This window comes from Octopus bimaculoides, chromosome 19 (genome assembly GCF_046866305.1).
Source record: "Octopus bimaculoides isolate indiv1 chromosome 19, ASM4686630v1, whole genome shotgun sequence".
Classification (NCBI taxonomy): domain Eukaryota; kingdom Metazoa; phylum Mollusca; class Cephalopoda; order Octopoda; family Octopodidae; genus Octopus; species Octopus bimaculoides.
In genome coordinates, this window is record NC_142946.1 from 26072568 (window position 1) to 26094203 (window position 21636).

Here is a 21636-nt window from a genome sequence, read left to right on the forward strand (position 1 = left end):
CTGTCGAACTGCTAAGTTATGGGAATATGAACAAGCCAACACTGGTTGTTGTCAAGTGGTGTGGTAGGGATAAACACACACCTATGACAGGCTACTTTCAGTTTCCATCTACCAAATTCATTCACAAGGCTTTGGTCAGCCCAGGCTATAGAAGACAGTTGTTCATGGTGCCACACAGTAGGACTGAACCCAGGGCCATGTGGTTAGAAAACAAACTTCTTATCACACAACCATGCCTGCACCAGTTTATATCTATAACTAAACAAATTTAAGTTAATAAACATTACCAACCTTCTTCAAATTCATCACTGCTATCACCAGAAACGACTTTTCCCCTCCTGTTAAAAGTAATATTAGATTCAATAAAATAGCAGACATAATTCAAATATAATTATTTTCTAAAATAATATATAAAATTTATTTACTATTAAACAAAATTTTTAAAAATTAAACCTTACATTTTATACTTTGCTTGTTCCTACACTGTTAACTTAATAATTATGCATTGAAGTGCATACTAATTCAAGATTTGAAAGAGAATTTGTACAGATAGCAACGTGTAGAAAAAAGATAGTATACTTGAATTCTCTACAAAGATCTATAAAGTTACTATATTATTATGAAGTGTGAATAAATATTAACAACCTGATATCTTTTTTTCATTCATAGAAACTGAACACTTTCTAACATAAAACATCATATGAAGTTATTGTCAGTTATTAGCACTAGAATGCTCAAGTTGAAAATAATTTTAAATGCTATGAAATAAAACCTTGATAAATTATGAAATATTTTTTTAAAAACTTTTAGGATTAATAAAAAATAATATGCATTTTAAATTTATTTTTAATAAGACCATACATTACAAAAGCCTTAGGTCATATGTGTACTCGCATTCTAAATTTAATTTTAATCATAAAACATAGATTATGTTTCCATACTAAAGAACATGCTGGAAACGATTAGCACTTGCTAACTATTAGGAAGAAGGGGTAATTAATGAGATGTAATTACACCTTATGACTTAAAAAAAGAAGAAGCTTTAAATAAGAATTTACAAATTAAAATACTTGTCCATAGCTGATATTTACTGAGCATCAAGTTATGTAGGTCACATACTTAGTTAAATCAGGCAGTGCAGGGAGGTGACAAGAACAGTACTCTCATCAACTAAGGAAAAGGAGAAATACTGGAGAGAGGCAATTAAGGTTTCACACTGATGTTGAAAATAGTTGGAAGAGCTTTAACAAAGTTAATTTAGATAAAGGCTAACTTGGATGAGATGTAATTAGGGGTTATGCCAAGGAACAATAACACAATAAAATGCGCAAGTTCTTTACTAAGAATCACTATGATTGTTTATCTGGAGAAGACTTTTGACAAGGTCTCAATAGTTTGAAGGGTTAATGGCTTGTGATAAGCAGAACAGGCTCCTTTCCCTGCATTTTTGGACAGGAGGATTAAATGACCACTTGGACATTGGATGCATTTAGAAAAAATTCTTCTACAAACATTTAGTTTGAATGTAGCTGCTTCTCTTCTTACTAATCTTGGATGCTAACTGCCTTGCTCTAATTACACTGCATAACAAAATGAAAAAAGTTTCTTTAGTATGAGATAATTAGCGTAATTTTAGGGTACCCTTTTTTAATATGAAGTGAGTTTTATTCCATCATATCTATACTTTGATCTAAAAGATACCTCCTATATACCAAACTTATAGAAAGGTAATGTAGCATGCAGTGCATAAAAAGTTCCCATTTATCTTTTAAGAGTACCTTTGATTGTTCTTTTTGTGACAACCATTAATAAGAGAGCTGTAAAAGTAGATATAACACATATTAGATCATGTCTATTTTTAGAACACTTTGATTTAAATGTATGTTTTGGATGTTATTGTGACTTAATTGATAATTATTCTGTTCTCTGTGGACTGCTGTTTTTTATTCCTCTACTTCAATTTGCATGGCTTCAAAATGTGTATGTCGCAATGACCCAGATCACTTTTGCTACATCTGTGGGGGATATGCATTCCAAGACTGGAGAAACACCACACCACTAACACAAGTAAGATACAAGGATTACTTCAAAATGAAACTTGGAGACCAAGATAAATGTTTTGCTCCACATATTGTATGTTAAGTTTGCAGTGATTGGCTTTCCTTGAGGTCCAGTGACAAGCTGGTGCAAATGCCATTTGCAACTCTAATGGTATGCTTAGAACAAAGCAACCATTCTACTGATTGCTACTTTTGCATTAATAACGTTGAGGAATTCAATAAGAAAACTGCAAGGTATAATCAAGTACGTTAATTTGCTATCAGCCATAAGACCCAAACCATATAAAGATCAAATTCTTCTGTGCCAGGCAATCAACCATCGAGCGAGTCAAATGACAATTCCAAAGACAAAACTAAATGTGAAAACCAAATAGATGACAAGGATTTTGAAATTCCTCATCCATGCCCTGAAATAACTCGAGAACAACTTGATCATTTTGTTCAAAAGTTGTGACTTTCCAAGAATGATATTTACTTGGCTGGAAGAATATGGTGTCTTAGCCCAAGGAACTAAAACAGCATACAGTCACTGAGAGAAGAAATTTGTTAAATTTTTCGACATGCATAATGAATTTGATGATGGTACAGGGATTTTCCTCTAATGTCAAGACATTGGTGATTATTCGTTGACAGAAGTGTTTCTAGCTTAAAAGTAATCCTTTTGCAAGTCGGGAATGATTACCCAGAGATTCTAGTGGGTTATCTGAGGAAGGCAAAAGAGTCATATGATGCCATCAAGATGTATTTTTCTTGATCAGGTATGAGGATTTCAAGAGGAAAGCTGGAGGTGACTTGAAGATCAAAGTTCTTTTTTTGTTTTGTTTTTTTTTCTAACTGGAGTGCAAAAAAGTTACACAAAGGTTTGCTGCTTCTTGTTCTTGTGGGACAGCAGGGCTTGAAATGAGCACTACAGTCAGCATGATTGGCCAGCACATCATGAATGAAGACCAGGGAATAAAAGAGTTTAATACGCACTACTAGTTTTACCTGAGCTATTTGTGTTACTACAACTACATATTAAACTTGGAATCTTCAAAATTTGCATGAAGTCACAAGACCCTGAGGGGCAACCAAACAAGTTGCTGAAAGATACCTTTCCTCAATTAAGTAAAGCAAAGACTAAAGAAAGCATGTTAATAAATTACATGCATGGTTACAAGATTAAACATTTTTCTATAAATGCAGCATATATGGAATATCTTGTAAATCAAAATATAGATGTGATGGAGCAAAACAGATTTCATATTCATAAAGAACACTCTAAAATTAACTATCACCTAAAGTAGTGTTTACTAAAAAATTAGTGTCATGCAGTGTTATAGCTCTTGAGGCTATAGCACAACAGTTCAAGACTGGTTGTCCTTGGAGCTTTTCTATGTTGATAACCTAATTCTCAGCAGAGCCTGTCACTAAGTTATAGAAAAATTCTGAACTTGGAAATATGGTCAAAAATACAAAGGTCAAAATGGCAAAGACCCATGTGCTGGTTAGTAAGGAAGAGCTTGAAATCTCAGTGTCATCTGAGAAGTGGCCTTCTTTAATTTATAGATGAAAAGATACATAAGCACTTGATCAATGAAAGAACTAGTTGCTCAAAATGTACAAACATAAACACATATGTCGATGATACAGATGGCTAACTACATGGGGCTGATAGTTATGTAGGAGACTTAATAAGCACTACAAAGGATTTTAATAAAAGTGTAGTAACTATACTTTTTCTAGTGCAGTTTTAAATAATAAGTGATCTCCAAAAATAACTTCAAAACAAAATTATCTGAAAGCAAATTAAGTAGTAGATATAGCTTGTCTCAAGCTACAAGTATTAGTATTTTAGTGTCAAACAGGAAAGCAAGCAGGGTCATACAAGAAGTTTGCACTTGAAATTCATTTGCATGTAGTCCGTCACTGAATGAGAAAACTGGGAATTCATTGCTGCATGTTGTGATATATGTGATCATATGTTACAAATTTATTATCATTTATGGCTTCCTTTCATTATAACTATTTCAGCTGCCTTAGTACTGGGCATCCTTTGGATGCCAAGAGTAGCACTTTTATTTTGCTATGCATACAAAAAATTATCACCACATTTATTCCATTTTAGATGATTGTACCCATCAAGATTATCTTTTGTAGTTCATAGAGATTGGAGTTATCAGGGAGTTGCTTAATATACTTCTCAGCTCCCTTCTTTATCATTCCCAACATACCAATTACTACTGGTATTATCGTATTATGAAGCTTCCACATTTTTGTGATTTTAATTTGCAGATCTTCATAGTGAGCAAGCTTTTTGCATTCCTTCCTTGAGACATTTTGATCTTGTGGGACAGACATATCTATTAATAGACAAGTTCCTCTGTAGTAGTCTTTAATTACAATGCCTGGTTAATTGGAGTCACTTTTTCTGTCTGTTTGTACTGGGAAGTTCCAAAGGATGGTAACGCCCTCACCATTTACATCCTCTGGATAGTGCCTAAGCCACTTATCATAGAATTTAATCTTGTAGCATTTACAAGCATTCCAGTGGATGTACTGCCCTAGTCTATCATGTCTTATGAGGAACTCCTTTTCAGTGAGGACTGGACAGCCAAAAACAACATGATCAATTGTCTGTGAATTTTCTGCAAATTCTGCATGATGGGTCAGATCCATCTTTAAGGATGTTTGAATTGTAGTTTCTGGTAGATAAGCTCTGATCTTGTGCTGCAATAACAAAACCTTTTGTGTCCTCTTTGAGACCTGTCCCTTGTAGCCATTGATGTGTTAGATTTTGATGAATATCTGCTTTGGACAGGCAGTTAAGGTATTTTCCATGCAGAAGTTTACCTTTCAAGTTGTCTTTGATGTTATTCATGCAAGCCTTCTTTATTATTATTATTATTATCATTATTAAGGCGGCGAGCTGGCAGAAACATCAGCACACCAGACAAAATGCTTAGTAGTATTTCATGTCTTTATGTTCTGAGTTCAAATTCCACTGAGATCAACTCTGCCTTTCATCCCTTCAAGGTTGATAAAATAAGTACCAGCTGAGTACTGGGGTCGATGTAATCGACTATCGCCCTAACCCAAATTTCAGGCCTTGTGCCTTTAAAAGAAAGGATTATTATTATTATTATTATTATTATTATTATTAAGACTGCAAGGTGATAGAATCCTTAGCACCCTGGACAAAAAAGCTTACTGGCATTTTGTCCATCTTTAAAGCCTGAATTCAAATTCCACCAAGGTCAACTTGCCCTTTATCTTTTCAGAGTCAATGAAATAAGTACCAGTTGAATACTGGGTCAATGTAACTGACTTGTCTCCCTGCCCCTGAAAGTTCAAGCCTTGTGCCAATAGTAGAAAGGATTATCATCATCATTAAGGTAGTAGACAGGTATTGTTAGCATGTGTGACAAAATACTTACTGGTATTTCTTCTGGCTTTATGTTCTAAGTTCAAATGACACTAAAGTCAGCTTTGCTTTTTATCTTTTGGGGTCAATGAAATAAGTACCAGTTTTACATGGGGGGGGGGGGGGGGGGCAATGTAGTTGACTATTCTCTTCCCACAAAATTTCAGGCCTTGTGCTTTTACTAGAAAGATTATTATTGTTATTGTTTTAAGTAAATATTCTAAAATTTACTTTTAGCTTCTGTTATAGTAACCTAAACAAGAAGCTTTGTATTTTTAACATTCATTGTATGACTTTTTATATTTTTAACATTCATTATAAGACTTTTTTTTTATGGTGACAGACTCAAATGTAGAAATTAATATGGGTATTTACAGTGGGTATTTTATAACAAAACCTAACTGCTATAAGTGAAAATTAGACTAGATATTTTTCAGGCTAAGACAAACTATGTCATTTTTCAAAGAAAAAAATAGTAAACAAAGAATTCCTCTATTCACAAAAACTACCTCAAACAAGATCAGCAATATCACTGTACTCATCATAATGTCCCACTTATAGTACTGTGCAATAGAGCCTTTCTCTATATGTCTCTGACTGGAGACAATATAGTTATTTAGCTCCAATCAAGCAGACCTGTAGTCAAATAAATTCCAGCCATAGGCATCACCATTTTTTTATCTCTTTTTGCAGGCAGTGGACTGTATTATCTAATGTGTCCTCTGTATCTCACAACAGTAAGGAGTAATTAGGAGATTTAGTTGTTAATGTTGAGTGACTACAAAGAAATTCCCACGTCAAGCAGACATTCATTTATCCAAAAGGTTTGCTCCCTTTAAGCTATTATATTATTTTGAATTTTGTTCCATATCCACATTAATCATATATCTCTAATACTCAGTTCTTTTCTCAACATTGACTCTGGAAAATATGGTTCATCTTTCATAGGCGTAGGAGTGGCTGTGTGGTAAGTAGCTTGCTTACCAACCACATGGTTCTGGGTTCATTCCCACTGCGTGGCACCTTGGGCAAGTGTCTTCTACTATAGCCTCGGGCCAACCAAAGCCTTGTGAGTGGATTTGGTAGACGGAAACTGAAAGAATCCCGTCGTATATATGTATATGTGTGTATATATGTTTGTGTCTGTGTTTGTCCCCCCAACATCGCTTGACAACTGATGCTGGTGTGTTTACGTCCCCGTAACTTAGCGGTTCGGCAAAAGAGATCGATAGAATAAGTACTAGGCTTCCAAAAAATAAGTCCTGGGGTCGATTTGCTCGACTAAAAAGGCAGTGCTCCAGCATGGCCGCAGTCAAATGACTAAAACAAGTAAAAGAGCAAAGTAAGGTCTCTATATAATGTTCTGGAGCCCTGTTCATTAACCAAACTGTTTGTTACATATAAACAGGGGTAATTTGTTCCAAGCCACACCCAAATTCTATATAAAGACATGAAATTATATTTTATTTGTTTATCCATCAATATCATCATCAACATTCAATGTCCATTTCCCATGCTGGCACGGGTTAGATAACCCGACAGGAATTGGCAAGGTCAGGGGGCTGCACCAGGTTCCATAGCCTGTTTTAACTTGGTTTCTATGGCTGGATGCCCTTCCCAATGCCAACCACTCTACAGAATTGCAAATAAATATATGTTTATGTGTATGTAAATGTGTAGGAGTACATTTTCTCAGTTTAGCTTGTGTTGATCCATTGCTATTTTAAGTAAAATATGAGAAATATTATTTTCCATATAAAATATGAAAATTTGCAAGCTACACAAAATGTGTACATGGATATAAACAAACAATGTGTATGTTTTCTCAGCCACTTAAACTATTTCTAATTTGTTGTTCAAATTTCAGATTGGTGGCTGAATATAATTTTCTGTTCATTTAGCTTATCTATTTGTATATGCTCTCCCAGCACTTATGTAGTCTACTTGTGGTTTGTAGTTAGATTTCAAATTGTTATGTTAATGGGCCCCCAGTCACTTCCACATGTGCATAGCCTGCTCATGGTTAACTGATCAAATTTCAACTCATTTTGTGAGTTTAGTTTTCTTCAGGAAAACTATTTGTTATTCAAATTGTTCATTTAGAGAACTCTTTGCATATGGGTACTCCATTATATTCCAAAGCAGTTACTGAAGTTCATTAGTTTTACCATTCATGTTTCACACTACAGTTACATTATATAAATTATCCTTTGTAGAATATTCGCCTTTTTTTTTTTTAATTCAAAAACAAATTTTCTCCAAAAATGTTGGCATAATAAAGTTATTATGTCAACATTGTACCAAATAAAACTAATTAGGTTTGTCTTAGTTACAAAAGTTTTCATTATTAACCACAGTAAATTTTACTTCCAGCAATACTTTCCCAATACCAAAACTCAACCTTTTCCAACAGACATTCAAAGTAATTGTCCCTCTATATAAACAAGACTTAACAAAAATGCTAAAGTATGGAAGGAGTCAAAATTCCTCCACTACGTCACCTTAATATGTTTGTTTTCATGAAATCATTATATATATATATATATATATAGATATATATATGCTTTCCTTAAAATTCGATTTAAATAGATTTAATAAAAACACAAGAAAAGCATCACTGATACTCTTTAGCCCTTTCTTTACCAACCTGACTTAAACTGGCTCTGGCTCTTTAGTATAAATGTCTTGTTTTCATAAGTTTTGAATTCAAATCTTCCACCAAATCACAATTTATGTTCCTAACACTAGCTTAATGATAACGAAGTTATTTTACTAAATTTTTTGTTATATTCAAAATAATTGAAAGAAACAGAGCATCTCAAAATAAATACAGTAACGAAAGGGTTAAATCATATATTTTGAAAAAGTTTAGTTATTATTGCTTTAATTTTCAATTAGCAATAAATATTTCACGTAACTAGCTAAATAAGTTGCATACAAAACAAAATAATGTTAGTGTTAAAACCACAGGCTAAATTACAATAATGTCAATATAATTCTGTAAAAGTCATAATACCATGACAGATTAAGAAATAGGAGTCACAGTACAAACCTTTTTGTTGCTACTGTACTCAAATTTTCTGCAAATTGTGCTAATATAGTTTTCAATCTTTCAAATATTTTTTTCTAACCAATCAAACAACAATCTCAGACTCCAAAACATCTCATCTGAGTAATTTTAGAGAATTATTGGAAAGATTTGATATCAACATGAAATAATAATATTTAAGTAATACTTTAACATGTCCATTACATTAGTAGTTCCAATATATTTAACAGTTGAACATAAAGAAAATAGTAATATCATTAAAAATCCCACAGAAATCTTCTTAATTTTGCAATATATAAAAAACATGAGAATAGTTTAGAAATGAGAAAATTTAAGGAATATTCTTTTCCTGAGAAATAAAAAATATTAGTCTATTAAACATATAATTCTCAAGTGGTACTAACCTCAGAGTTGAAGACGTTTTCAAGTTATTCCTCTGGTTAGTTGTTGAGGAATCATCATTAGAACCTTGGGTTCTTTTTTTACTGGAAACATTTGACTACAGAAAAAAAAGAAAAAGAAAAAAAAAATATGTGAATGATATATAACAATTTTTTGCAATATATTTCAGCATTTAAGAACATGCCAAAAGCATCACTCCCAGTTATATGAAGGTCAAATACTAAAGTCTGAATGACTGTTATAATTTCAAGATTGATTTTTCCAGGAGTGGCTGTGTGCTAAGTAGCTTGCTTACCAACCACATGATTCCAGGTTCAGTCCCACTGCGTGGCACCTTGGGCAAGTGTCTTCTGCTATAGCCTCAGGCCGACCAAAGTCTTGTGTGTGGATTTGGTAGATGGAAACTGAAAGAAGCCCCTCGTATATGTGTGTGTGTGTGTGTGTATCTTTGTCCTCCCAACATCGCTTGACAACAGATGCTGGTGTGTTTATGGCCCCATAACTTAGCGATTCAGCAAAACAGACCAATAGAATAAGTACTAGGCTTACAGAGAATAAGGCCATGCTCCAGCATGGCCGCAGTCAAATGACTAAAACAAGTAAAAGAGTAAAAAGAGTAATCATTTTGTTCTTGCAGTTGAGAAGTACTATAAAGAGAAAAATATTTCATTTAAGATACTGTTTATTTTTTACAATGCTCCTGGTCACCCATAAAACATTGTTGATTTTCATCCTAACATCACCATCATATATCTACTCCTAACTGCAACATATGGACCAAGCTATCTTTTCTAACTTCAAGTATTGCTACCAAAGATGCGTACCTAGGCAGAGTGTGGCAACAACAGAAAGGAAGGAAGGCACCACACTGTGATTTTTGGAAGATGGGCAATAGTTCAAAGGCCATTCTTAATATCAATTCTGCATGGACGGATGTATCAGAAATGTGTATGAATGCCATTTGGAAGAAACTGTACTCTCAATTTGTGGATGATTTCAGGGGTTTTGACATTTGTGATGTGAACAAAGAATTGGTGGCATTGTCAAAAGAATTGAATATGGGTTTGGAGGAGGAAGATTTTGAAGCACTGATTGATGCTGACAAGCAACTACTCAAAAATGAAGAATTGATGGAGTTGCTAACAAGAAGATGCACAACTGAAACCAGAACCATGGCGCTTCATTAAGAAAATGCAGCAAGCTTTTCTATATAAAGAGAAATCACTAGCCCTTTTCGAGGAGCTGGATCCTAATGCTGAGCACTTTACTAAAATTATTGGGATTGTTCATGATGCTTATGCCCTTAGAAGGTTATCATGGATGACAAAAATAGTAAAACCATTCACAGTACCCAAGACAAATTTTTGCTGCATATTGAAAGTCGATGGCCTGAAATGAAAACGTCTGAAGACAAATAGATTCCTTCAGCTTCAATGTCAACACTGTAACCCATGCTTCTCCTCCAACTTTCACTTCTCGCCAATCAAGCACATTAGTTTATCTTTCTTTTTATTTTTGGTTCTTTTCTAAGCTTTTCTTAACATTATCTTTTTTATAATTTTTATTTAAATAGTTAATGTATAGTATTTTATAGTGACTGGAAGTCCTTTTTACTGAATTTCAATGAATTGTTGAATGTCTTTTGTTTTGTGTTATGTCATTTTTCGAGTTAAATAATCTGTCCCGAAACCTATTACCAACCTATATTGTGGTGTGTTTGCATATCATCATCATCATCATCATCATCATTTAGTGTCGGTCTTCCATGCTAGCATGGGTTAACAGTTTATCAGGGGCTGCACTTTACACAATGGACTGCCAGCATTGGCAGGGTCACCAAGTAACTTACAAGACAAAAATCCTTTGAAAGGAGGGTGATATTGAAAGAGGTGTCTTTGTGCTGTACGTATGTATGGTGAAGCAACAGGAAAAAGAGAACTCAAGATGAGTATATATATATTTATTATCAATATTTACCAGAAGTAACAGAGTGACTCAAGGTCTGATAATTTCATGTGTTTGATAAGTGCCAATGCATGAAACTCTTGGGCCTTGAGGCACTGTTACTTCTGCTAAATATTCATAAATATATATACCTACCCATGCTAGCATGGAAAGTGAATGCTAAATGGCGATGATGATGATTATATATATATATATATATATATATATAGATATTATTTACACACATATATACATATGCATTTATACATACATTTATATATATATATATATATGGTGTTCAGGCTAACTTTGATAATTTTATGTCTCCTCTTTTCAAGAACAATTTGATATATTGTTGAACAGTCAATGGTGTTGGAGAATATAAAGAATGAAAAATTGTAGCTGAGAAAAAGTTAGCTGACATGGAGGGTTGGAAGCCATCTGAATAATTGAAAAAAAGTTAATTGTATCATCTTGATTCATGCCAGGTATCAAAATGTCGACATCATGATGGCGTTTTCAGTCTCATTAATAACACTTGCACCATTTCTGCTCCACTGGTCATTACCTGCAATACCTCTGTTCTGACTGCCCATGCACAGAGGGCCCCTGGACTTCTGCCTTTGTCTGGGGCAGGAATTAATTATCTCTCAATACTTCAGTCCCTCAGTCTAAATTCTACACTCCTTTTCATTAAACCTCTCCTTCACACACTTACACAACACCCTCCTCTTACATTCCCACTGTCTACTTAACTTCTACCCCACACCATGTTCAAACAGTATATACATACATCTACATGTATACACACATTTACACATGTACAAACATACAAAGAACACAAGCACATTATAGCTACACACACACACATGGGTTAGTTTCAGTTTCTGAGGCAGATTTTCTACAACTGGATGTCCTTCCTGCCATAATGAAGTATTACTTCCCCATGGCCAACATGTTCTTGCAGAATATTGGAAATAAATTACACTACTTGTTTGACAGACATTTATTTACAACTATTACACAATGTCAAGACAAGGAAACACAAACACACACATATATAAGACTGGCTTCTTTCAGTTTCCATGTACCAAATTCAACAAGGCATTGGTCAACCCAAGGCTACAAAAGAAGACTCTTTCTCAAAATGCCACACAGTGGGATGAACCCAGAACCACGTGGTTGGGAAGCAGACCTCTTACCACACAGCCATGCTTGCACTTCCAAAAAGCCACACCTGCAGATGTGTGTGTGTGTGTGTGTATGTGGACATGTGCTGCTCAGTATTCACACATATAGACATTCATATAAACAATCATACATGGAGTTGAAATACTATCAGTTTTCTTTGACTACCTCTAGCTCAGAACAGTGTTTACCTGCTCATTTTTCACATGATCAGATTAACTTACCAATCTGCTCTAATTACATCACCCACTTCACACAAACACCAGAGAAAACTCAATACGCTGAAAATACAATGAACATCACTACTATAGATAGATGCAGAACACTATTGTAACTGCTTCAACATCATCATCATCATTCAGTTCTATATTTAAGAGATGAGGAATTATTTATATTATTTACATTTGACGGATATTCGTCCTCATCTTGTTTGTTGTTAACACAACGTTTCGGCTGATATACCCTCCAGCCTTCGTCAGGTGTCTTGGGGAAATTTCGAACCTGGGTTCTCATTCCTATCGATGTTACTATTATTATTATTATTATTATATTATTATTATTATTATTATTACTATTATTAATCAGGTCGCTGCCGTGAATCGAACTCGGAACCTTGGGGTTAGTAGCCCGCGCTCTTAACCACTACGCCATATAATAGACAGGGAACAACACTGGAAAATACGAAAACTAAAAGAAGCAGCATATGTGCTAGGACACAACAACCTCCTAAGCAGACCAAGTGCAGATATGAATAGCATATGGGAACCGGTATTGAGGAAGGATAGAAAAATAATAGATTTATAAGCTTAAAATTCACCCCATAATTGCCCACGGGCATATGGCGTAGTGGTTAAGAGTGCGGGCTACTAACCCCAAGGTTCGAGTTCGATTCACGGCAGCGACCTGATTAATAATAGTAATAATAATACAATAATAATAATAGTAACATCGAGAGGAATGAGAACCCAGGTTCGAAATTTCCCCAAGAGGGTATATCAGCCGAAACGTGTTAACAACAAACAAGATGAGGACGAATATCCGTCAAATGTAAATAATGTAAATCATCATCATTTAACGTGTTTTCCATGCTGGCATTGGTTAGATGGTTTGACTGGGACTGGTAAGCCAGAAAGCTGCACCAGGCCCCAGTCTGATTTGGCTTTATTTCTACAGATGGATGTCCTTCCTAACACCAACCATCCCAAGAGTATAGTGGGTGCCTTTTACAAGTCACCAGCACCCACAAATCCCGATTTTGACATGTCTTCTCAAGCACAGCAAATCGCCAAAGATTTCAATCACTTGTCATCACCTCCGTGAGACTCAACATCCAAAGATCATACTTCACCACCTCATCCCAGGTCTTCCTGGGTCTAACTTTTCCTCAGGTTCCCTCCACAGTAAGAGAGTGGCACTTCTTTACACAGCTGTCCTCACCCATACACATCATGCTATTCAATTCACACCGCACTACACAACCCTTGTGAGCCTTCTTTTCTCTATGTAAAGGAAATTGAACATCTCTCCAATAGAGGCACAAGCATACTAATGTGCTACATGAAATATTCTTAAACATGATAAATATTCTACTTTATTTTATTTGATCCCATTTCATTTCATTTTCTTGGAAAATTTAAAATCGATTTGCACCTGCATATAAATAAACTAAGGAAAAATTGCTTCAATTCTTTTGACTCATCTGCATTATCATCAGTTGACGTCTGTTTTCCATGTTGGCATGGGTTTGACTAACCTTAGTCATTATTACCAATATAATATACTGTACACAACCCAAAACATTTATATATATATATATATATATATATATATATATATATATATATATATATATATATATATAAAATAAAAACACAAATGAGTTACACAACAACTGTTTCAGATGCATTTTTTATTGATGAAGGATTCAATTACATTATGGAAAAACTGTTTTCTCCAGGTGAATTAAAAATTTCAAATTTAGTTTGTAGAATAAGTAGAATGTGAATTAACCCATTCGTTTCAGCATCAATGAAAAGAGTTTGAAATACCAAGGTTCAGCTAGATTTCATAGGGTTATGGGTCATAAAACAATCAACAGATAATGTTACATTAAATTATTTGTTTAAACAGATTGCCAGAGATAAAAGATAAGAGGAAGAAAGAAAAAGAGAGGGAAGTGAGGCTAGATGAAGGTTTATCAGCATAGTGTGTATAGTCAAAACAAATGTCTTGGTGTTGAAAGAGAAATTACTACTAACCTATTGACAATCAAACTGGAACCTTTATGACAACACATACTTGCATACACTCATACTAGTCACACTTACAGTTTTTTTATACTTCATTTATTTTTCAAAATTAAGATAAACAAAGTTCTTTTTTAATCCAAAATATACTCTCCTTCATTTTCTACAATGCTCTTCCATCTATCTGGTAGACCTGCAAGGCTCCTCTTCCAAAATTTGCTTGTCCATGATGAAAAATACTCCTCCAGTACTGTTCTGACCTTGTCTAGAGAATTCATATTTTTTCCATACAAATGATTCTGAAGACTGCGGAATAAATGATAATCAGATGAGGCAATGTCTGCCAAATATGGTGGGTGGGGCATTGCTTCCCTTTCAAACTGCTCCAACCTTTGTAATGTCATCCTCGCTATATGTGGCCAAGCATTATCCTGATGTAAGAACATCTTTCATCTTGAAACCAAAAATGGTCATTTTTCTTTTAGTGCTGACTTAAGCCATTCAAGCTGCTCACAGTAGATCTCCTTTGTTACTGTTTGGTTTGGGTTTAAAAGTTCAAAGTGGACTAAACCTTTCATATCCCACCAAATAGATAACAACACCTTACATGGGTGCCGGTGTTTCTCCTTTCCCTACCTAGTGTCTTCAGTGCTTGACATTTTTATATAGAGAACCCATTTCTTGTCACCAGTCACTATTTGGTCCAAAAAACATTCATTTATGAAACACTAGCAGAGATACCCGGCGTTGCCCGTGTTACATGCAATTGAAAAATGAGACTTTTCTGTTATATTTTCTGTAAGGAACTGGAATACATATGATTCGAATTTCATCAAAATTGCACATGAGGGTTCTTTCCCTCTTTACACACCCTAAAAAATTCTAATCATGAGACATGTATCCCATACTATTGATCTTTATGCACATATTCCAAAATTTCAGTCTTCTGGAACCTGTGAAAAAGATTTTGCTCCTGCAAAATAGAGCTCATGGAGCTCTAAAATGTGGGAATGAAGGCCCCTATTGGGGGTGGGGGTGTTAATGTCAACCAGAGAAGTTGAATTGTTGGGAAATGTTTTTACTTGGGTCTTATAGTATGCCTGTATATATGTGAGAGTATAGTCTCACTTTAATAGTTTCAGTATGAAATTGAAAATATTTGAAATTACAGTAGCGACATGTTATTCTTTCACTTTTGACAGGTAATACTGAAATAGTGGAATAGTTTCAGTGTTAGAGTGAAAGTATCTGACATTACAGTAGAGTGATGTTATTGTTTCATTTTTGACACATAATACTGAAATAGTGGAGGAGATAAGATATTGCTGTGAGCTCGAACTATGCAGGAAGTTAAAAAATTCTTTGGCCTAAGACACTACATGGACCTTAAAAGAATTTTGCTCCTGAAAAATGGAGCTCATGGAGCTGAAAATTGTGGGAGTTAAGGCCCCTATTGGTGATGGGTGTATTAATGTCAACCAGAGAAGTTTAATTGTTGGGAATCTTTTTAACTTGTGTGTAATATGTATTGTTTGAATTTCTTTAAAATAGGAATTATATGTATGTTCACTGGGTTTGTAAAAGAGAGCAAAGCTACAGGAAACCAAAAGACGAATGATCACGATAATCAGTCAGCTACCCTAGCCTAGTCGTTACTACTCCCCAATGTAGGATTCCTCACCATACAGTTGACAGGTACAGCTTTAAGATGCATTATGGATCTATAGCAATTGGAAGGGCATGACTCAATAGAAACAACAATGTGTGACGTTTGGAGTAAAGGGAAATGAAAGTGTCGCCTCTGGAGTTTGCAAATGACCACTCTACCGATAGGTAACTGGGCAGAAAATATTTACAATCAATAAATGTCTTCGAACAACCAGTCACTCATCTGGGAAGGCCTTGAAATCAATGTTACCAACTGGGGACTATATGTGTCGCAGTAGTAATAAAAAGACTCAAAGGAGGTCTGCAACGAAATAATTTTACTCATCACTTTGCAAGTGAATCAGTGGAGGCAAAGATGAGTCTCATTTACTTGACAATTTATGCCCCACATTGCTGAAATCACAATGTAAGTATATCTGAAAGGATAGTCCTACACTGTTGTACCGTTGAATTACAAATAATGCTCATCTGTTATGTTCGGGTAACCCTATAGCTACCAATGGTACAACTGTATTCGTCTTTGCTTAGGAAAAATGACTAAATTGTGGGTGTGAAGTCCCCATGAAGGGGTCTTTGTAACTTCTAAGAAGAAAAATTTTTAGAAATATTATTTTATTTGTGTGTAATCTGTATAGTTAAAATTTCATCAACATCAAAAATATATGAATTTTCATGGGGGTTATGGCCATTATGCATAGAATATAATTTCCAAATTTCTTAAAGATCCATTCAATACTTTTGACGTAGTTTTGGATAAGAAAACAAATTACTAATGTGTGTGTTTGTGTGCATGGGTGTATATATGCATGGGTGTATATATGTATAGATATCTGTATGCATTTATATATGTGTACATATTAGATGTACACCTATATATATACATCTACACACATGTATACATATAGATCTATATCTATATATATATATCTATACATATACGTGTACATATACATGTATATGTATACATCTCTCTCTGTATATATATATATATATATATATATATATATATATACACACACCATTAAAGTGAAAGTATCTGTCATTACAGTATCGAAATGTGATTGTTTCAGTAGTTAGTGGAATAGTTTCATTTTTAAAGTGAAAGTATTTGACATGAGTGTTTTTGTTTCACTTTTGACACGTAATACTTAAATAGTGGAGGAGATATTATGTTGCCGTGGGCTCGAACTCTGCGAGAAGTTAAACATTTTCTTTGACTAAAACACAACCGGAACCCTAAGTAAGACGTGTAAAATTTGAATGAAATTGGTTGTGTAGTTCTCGAGTTTTAGGGAAACACACACACACACACACACAGACAGACAGACATTCTAATTTTTGTATATATAGATGACAGCAAAGAAGTGCACACATTCAGTCTCTACACATGATTAGACTCAGAAAGTTTGTGAGGAACCTATTGATCCAATTTGCTTTCCCGATGGCACACAGATGTTGATGAATGGTTGAATGACCAAATCCAAGATTCTCTGCTAGTACCTCAACAGTTTTGATGGGATTTTGTTCCACCAAGAATTGCAGGACATCCTTGTTCAGCTCTACAGATCTTCCAGGACAAGGCACGCCTTCTAGGCTGTAGTTTCCGGCTTGGAATTTCTGGAACCACCGTTGACAATATCTCACTCTTATTGTCCAATACCTCTATACTGCATTAATATTCCTTGCACTTTCCATTGCATTGTTGCATTTATTGAACTCAAAGCAAAATATGCCAGATATACTCCTTTGTCATTTCCATTATAGCTTTGAAAAAATAACTGTTAAAATCGAACTGCACCTTTCAAATCATGCATTAAGAATCATGTACTCATCAGGATATGAAAACAAGATAATTTGGAGAATATCCAAGGAATGAAAAATACCCCATAAAATGTAAATAATAGGAGTGTAAATAACAAGAGTGGCTGTGTGGTAAGTAGCTTGCTTACCAACCACATGGTTCTGGGTTCAGTCCCACTGCATGGCACCTTGGGCAAAGTGTCTTCTACTATAGCCTCGGGCTGACCAAAGCTTTGTAAGTGAATTTGGTAGACGGAAACTGAAAGAAGCCCGTCATATATGTGTGTGTATATATATATATATATATATATGTGTGTGTGTGTGTGTGTGTGTGTGTGTGTGTGTGTGTGTGTGTGTGTGTGTGTGTGTGTGTGCATGTTTGTCTCCCCAACATCGCTTGACAAGCGATACTGGTGTGTTTACTTCCCCATAACTTAGCGGTTCGGCAAAAAAGGCCGATAGAATAAGTACTAGGCTTACAAAGAATAAGTCCTGGTGTCGATTTGCTCGACTAAAGGTGGTGCTCCAGCATGGCCACAGTCAAATGACTGAAACAAGTAAAAGAGTAAAAGAGAGAGACAGTAATAATACAAGAATTTAAAGATATAGAAGAATAATGGAAAGAATATAAATATAAAACAATAAAAAATATAACATATTGTGGATGAATTAAAGTCTGCATTAAGGTTAATGATTCTACTATGCATAATAACTTGCATCCTATTAGAGGTTATAACAAAATTGGAAATAAAAATAAATATAGGAATATTAAGGATAATTCTAATATCCTCAGTAGTGGGCTTTATAAATGGGAATGATAGCAATAATAGTATTAATGATAACAAGTATATAACTAGTGAATCACAAGCTAAGTACTCTGGTGGAATTTTGACTCACAACACTACAACATGTAATGGAAGAAATAGGCTTAGAATTCATAATTATTCGGATAACTCTACTGATTATTGTTAGTCAATATAGTAGCAATAGAAGTCATGATCCATCAAAATAAAAATTATAAAGCTAGGCACTAGGACAGGAAAATGATACAGATTACATAATGATAATGTAGCTTGATACAACCCTCCTTGGAATTACACAACTGCTAAGCTTTCTGAAAACTTGTTTGATTTGCGAAAAAAGAACTTAACCCCATCTAATGAGCACCATCAGTTATATAGTAAAAGGAAAATAATCTTATTCTACTCTTTTTAACCTTGGGGATTATAATGGCAAGAATTAATAAGCAAAATAATTTAGCCCGTGACAACAACCAGGATGTAATAAATAGAAGTATGAATGCTAGGCAATTTAGTGGTATGATTAGTACAGTCCTAAACTGTAACAGACAAAATAACAAAAATGGAAGTGTTGGTAATAATACATTTAATGTTAACAACAATAACAGTAATGATAGTAATGGCAGTAATAATATTCTGTCTTAGTAATTCTTCTCTAAACTGAATTTTAAAATTTTAATTGACCTGAGGAAAACAGTTTTTTCCTGATGTAATTCAAGTATCCATCAATAAAAAATGTATCTGAAATAGCTGTCAAACCTTTATCCCATTTTTACCTCCACTTTAGCAAAGGTATTGTTTTCAGTGGTGTTTGTTTGTTTGTTTGTCCACAGACAAGATATCTCAAGAACTGCTGGATGTTTTCGGATGAAACTTTCAGGGATCTTTAGCCTTGTGACTGGCACAAACTGATTAGAATTTGGGATCAATCCAGTACCGGACAAGGATTCTGGATTATTTTTCCTGTTTTTTTATTTCAGATATTTTCATTTTAAAAATCATCATTGGCTAATCGTTGAGAGGCTGTTCATGTTCCAGTTGCAGAGGTTTGCACTCTCTGAGTGCTCTTATTGTTCCTATTTTATGTAAACACAATACCTGAAACCTTCCCTATGTTGGATCTGGAATTTACATTGGATTGTGAAACTGCATGCTGGTTTGCATGGTAATATGTATATCTAAACATGTGTGTATATTTGTGTGTGCATGTATGTGTAAGTATATGAATATGTCTATATGCATGGGTATATATGGGTGTTTGTATATGGTATATACAAGAACATACAGATCTCAGCTCTCACTTGGTATCCTTAATATTAAAATGTCTTCATTCAAACAAATCCTATATATAATTAATTATTGGTGTTAGGAAGGGCATCCAGCCGTAGAAAACCATGCCAAATCAGACTGGCGTCTAGTACAGCCTTCCAGCCCAGTCAAACCTTCCCAACTCATGCTAGCATGGACAACGGACATTAAATGATATATATATATATATATATATATATCATTTAATATATATATATATATATATATATATATATATATATATATATATATATATATATATATATATATATATATATATATATATGTATGTATGTACATATATACAAACACACACATATATATGGAGTGGTAAATACTGGTTATTTGTAGAAAACATTTTAAGTTTTAAATTGTACTTGCTTCCTAACATGGTTCCAGGTTGCGTGGAACCTTAGGTGAGCGTCTTCTATAGCCTCAGGCCGACCAAAGCCTTTTGAGTGGATTTGGTAGACAGCAACTGAAAGAAGCCTGTTGTGTGTGTGTGTGTCTTCATCCCCCATTACCACTCAACAACTGGTGTTGGTATGTTGATGTCCCTGTAACGTAGCGGTTCGGCCCAAGAAACCGATGGAATAAGTATCAGGCTTAGTAAATAAATTAAGTACTGGGGTCGATTCATTCAACTAAAAGTTCTTCAAGGTGGCACCCCAGTTTGGCCACAGTCTAATGACTGAAATAAGTTAAAAATAAAAGATATACATGTATGCATAAATCTTACACATTTGAAGTTTGCTGTTGTCTCGGTATTATGCACATAGAAATGTGGAAGAGTAAATATTCAAGCCAAGCAAAAATTGGATAGACATTCTCTCTTTGTTTCAAATACTATTTTTTGGACCTGTCTATCTCTGTCCCTTTTACATGCATGACTAGTCAACATTTAGATCAAAACTATTTGGAAAGAACTGCAGTACTTGCACCTTCCCACTTCTAAGTAGTTTCATCAATGAACTAATAGCAAGTGTATTCCTAAATTTTCAAGTCCACCAAAAAGACTATAAAGACAAAAATTGCATTTCATGAGATTCACAAACTTTTATCTATAGACTCAACTCCAGAACATGCAACAATGTCAGCTTAAGGGGTATTTGAGGACACTCAATTACCAGGGTCTCTGCACACCAAAAGTTTTTATTTATTTCAGATCGTCATGGTAAATAAAATGCTAACACAAGAAATGAAGACATGCGCTCATACCATATATGTTGACAGCAGCAATTTAGAAATTGCCAACTTTCTAAATGTTGCAAGATCTTTTGGATACAAAGTTTAGATAGAATTGGAAACCACTGGTAGAAATGTTTCAAATATATAAAAGACAAAAAACATTCTAAATTTAGTCGCTGCAATTCATCGATGATATACTCTGAAAAATCAATGAAGGTTATCACTAAAGAACTTCAGGTGTCAGAGTTGATTATCAAAATGCAGTGCTTGAGGACATTCAATACAAGTTGTATGTACAGAACAAAGGCAAATTCAAGTCTCTGCAAGAAAACCGTTTGATGTGTGCCAAGCAGTTAAGTTTAAAAACCATCACAAATATGGCATGCTTTGGTTCTTACCTGGTAGGAAAAACTTCAACCAAGACCAAAAGACTGACAGGGGATATGATACATGATTATGTGCAGATCGTTCTGATGTCCCAAAAACAACACTCACTAAGTTTCTAGCAACTGTGATGGTTTCAAGAGTGGTGAGCAGCAAAGTCATGTCATACCATCTCACATCTTTCCACAGGACTTTA

General features: G+C 34.5%; 1 protein-coding gene across 4 annotated transcripts in view; it reads right to left on the reverse strand.

The window, feature by feature from the left end:
* Positions 1–21636, reverse strand: part of LOC106883269 (ATPase family AAA domain-containing protein 2) — a 74076-nt gene that overhangs the window by 46043 nt on the left and 6397 nt on the right. For all 4 annotated transcript variants that reach the window (XR_016245204.1, XM_014934212.3, XM_014934211.3 and 1 more), the window contains exons 2-3: positions 8917–9011; positions 292–338 (exon numbers count right to left, since the gene is read on the reverse strand). Coding sequence is in view for 3 of the 4 variants with exons in the window: in XM_014934212.3 (XP_014789698.1) it covers positions 292–338; positions 8917–9011 (142 nt within the window). In the remaining variant the exon portion in view is untranslated. The remainder of the gene's footprint in view (positions 1–291; positions 339–8916; positions 9012–21636) is intronic.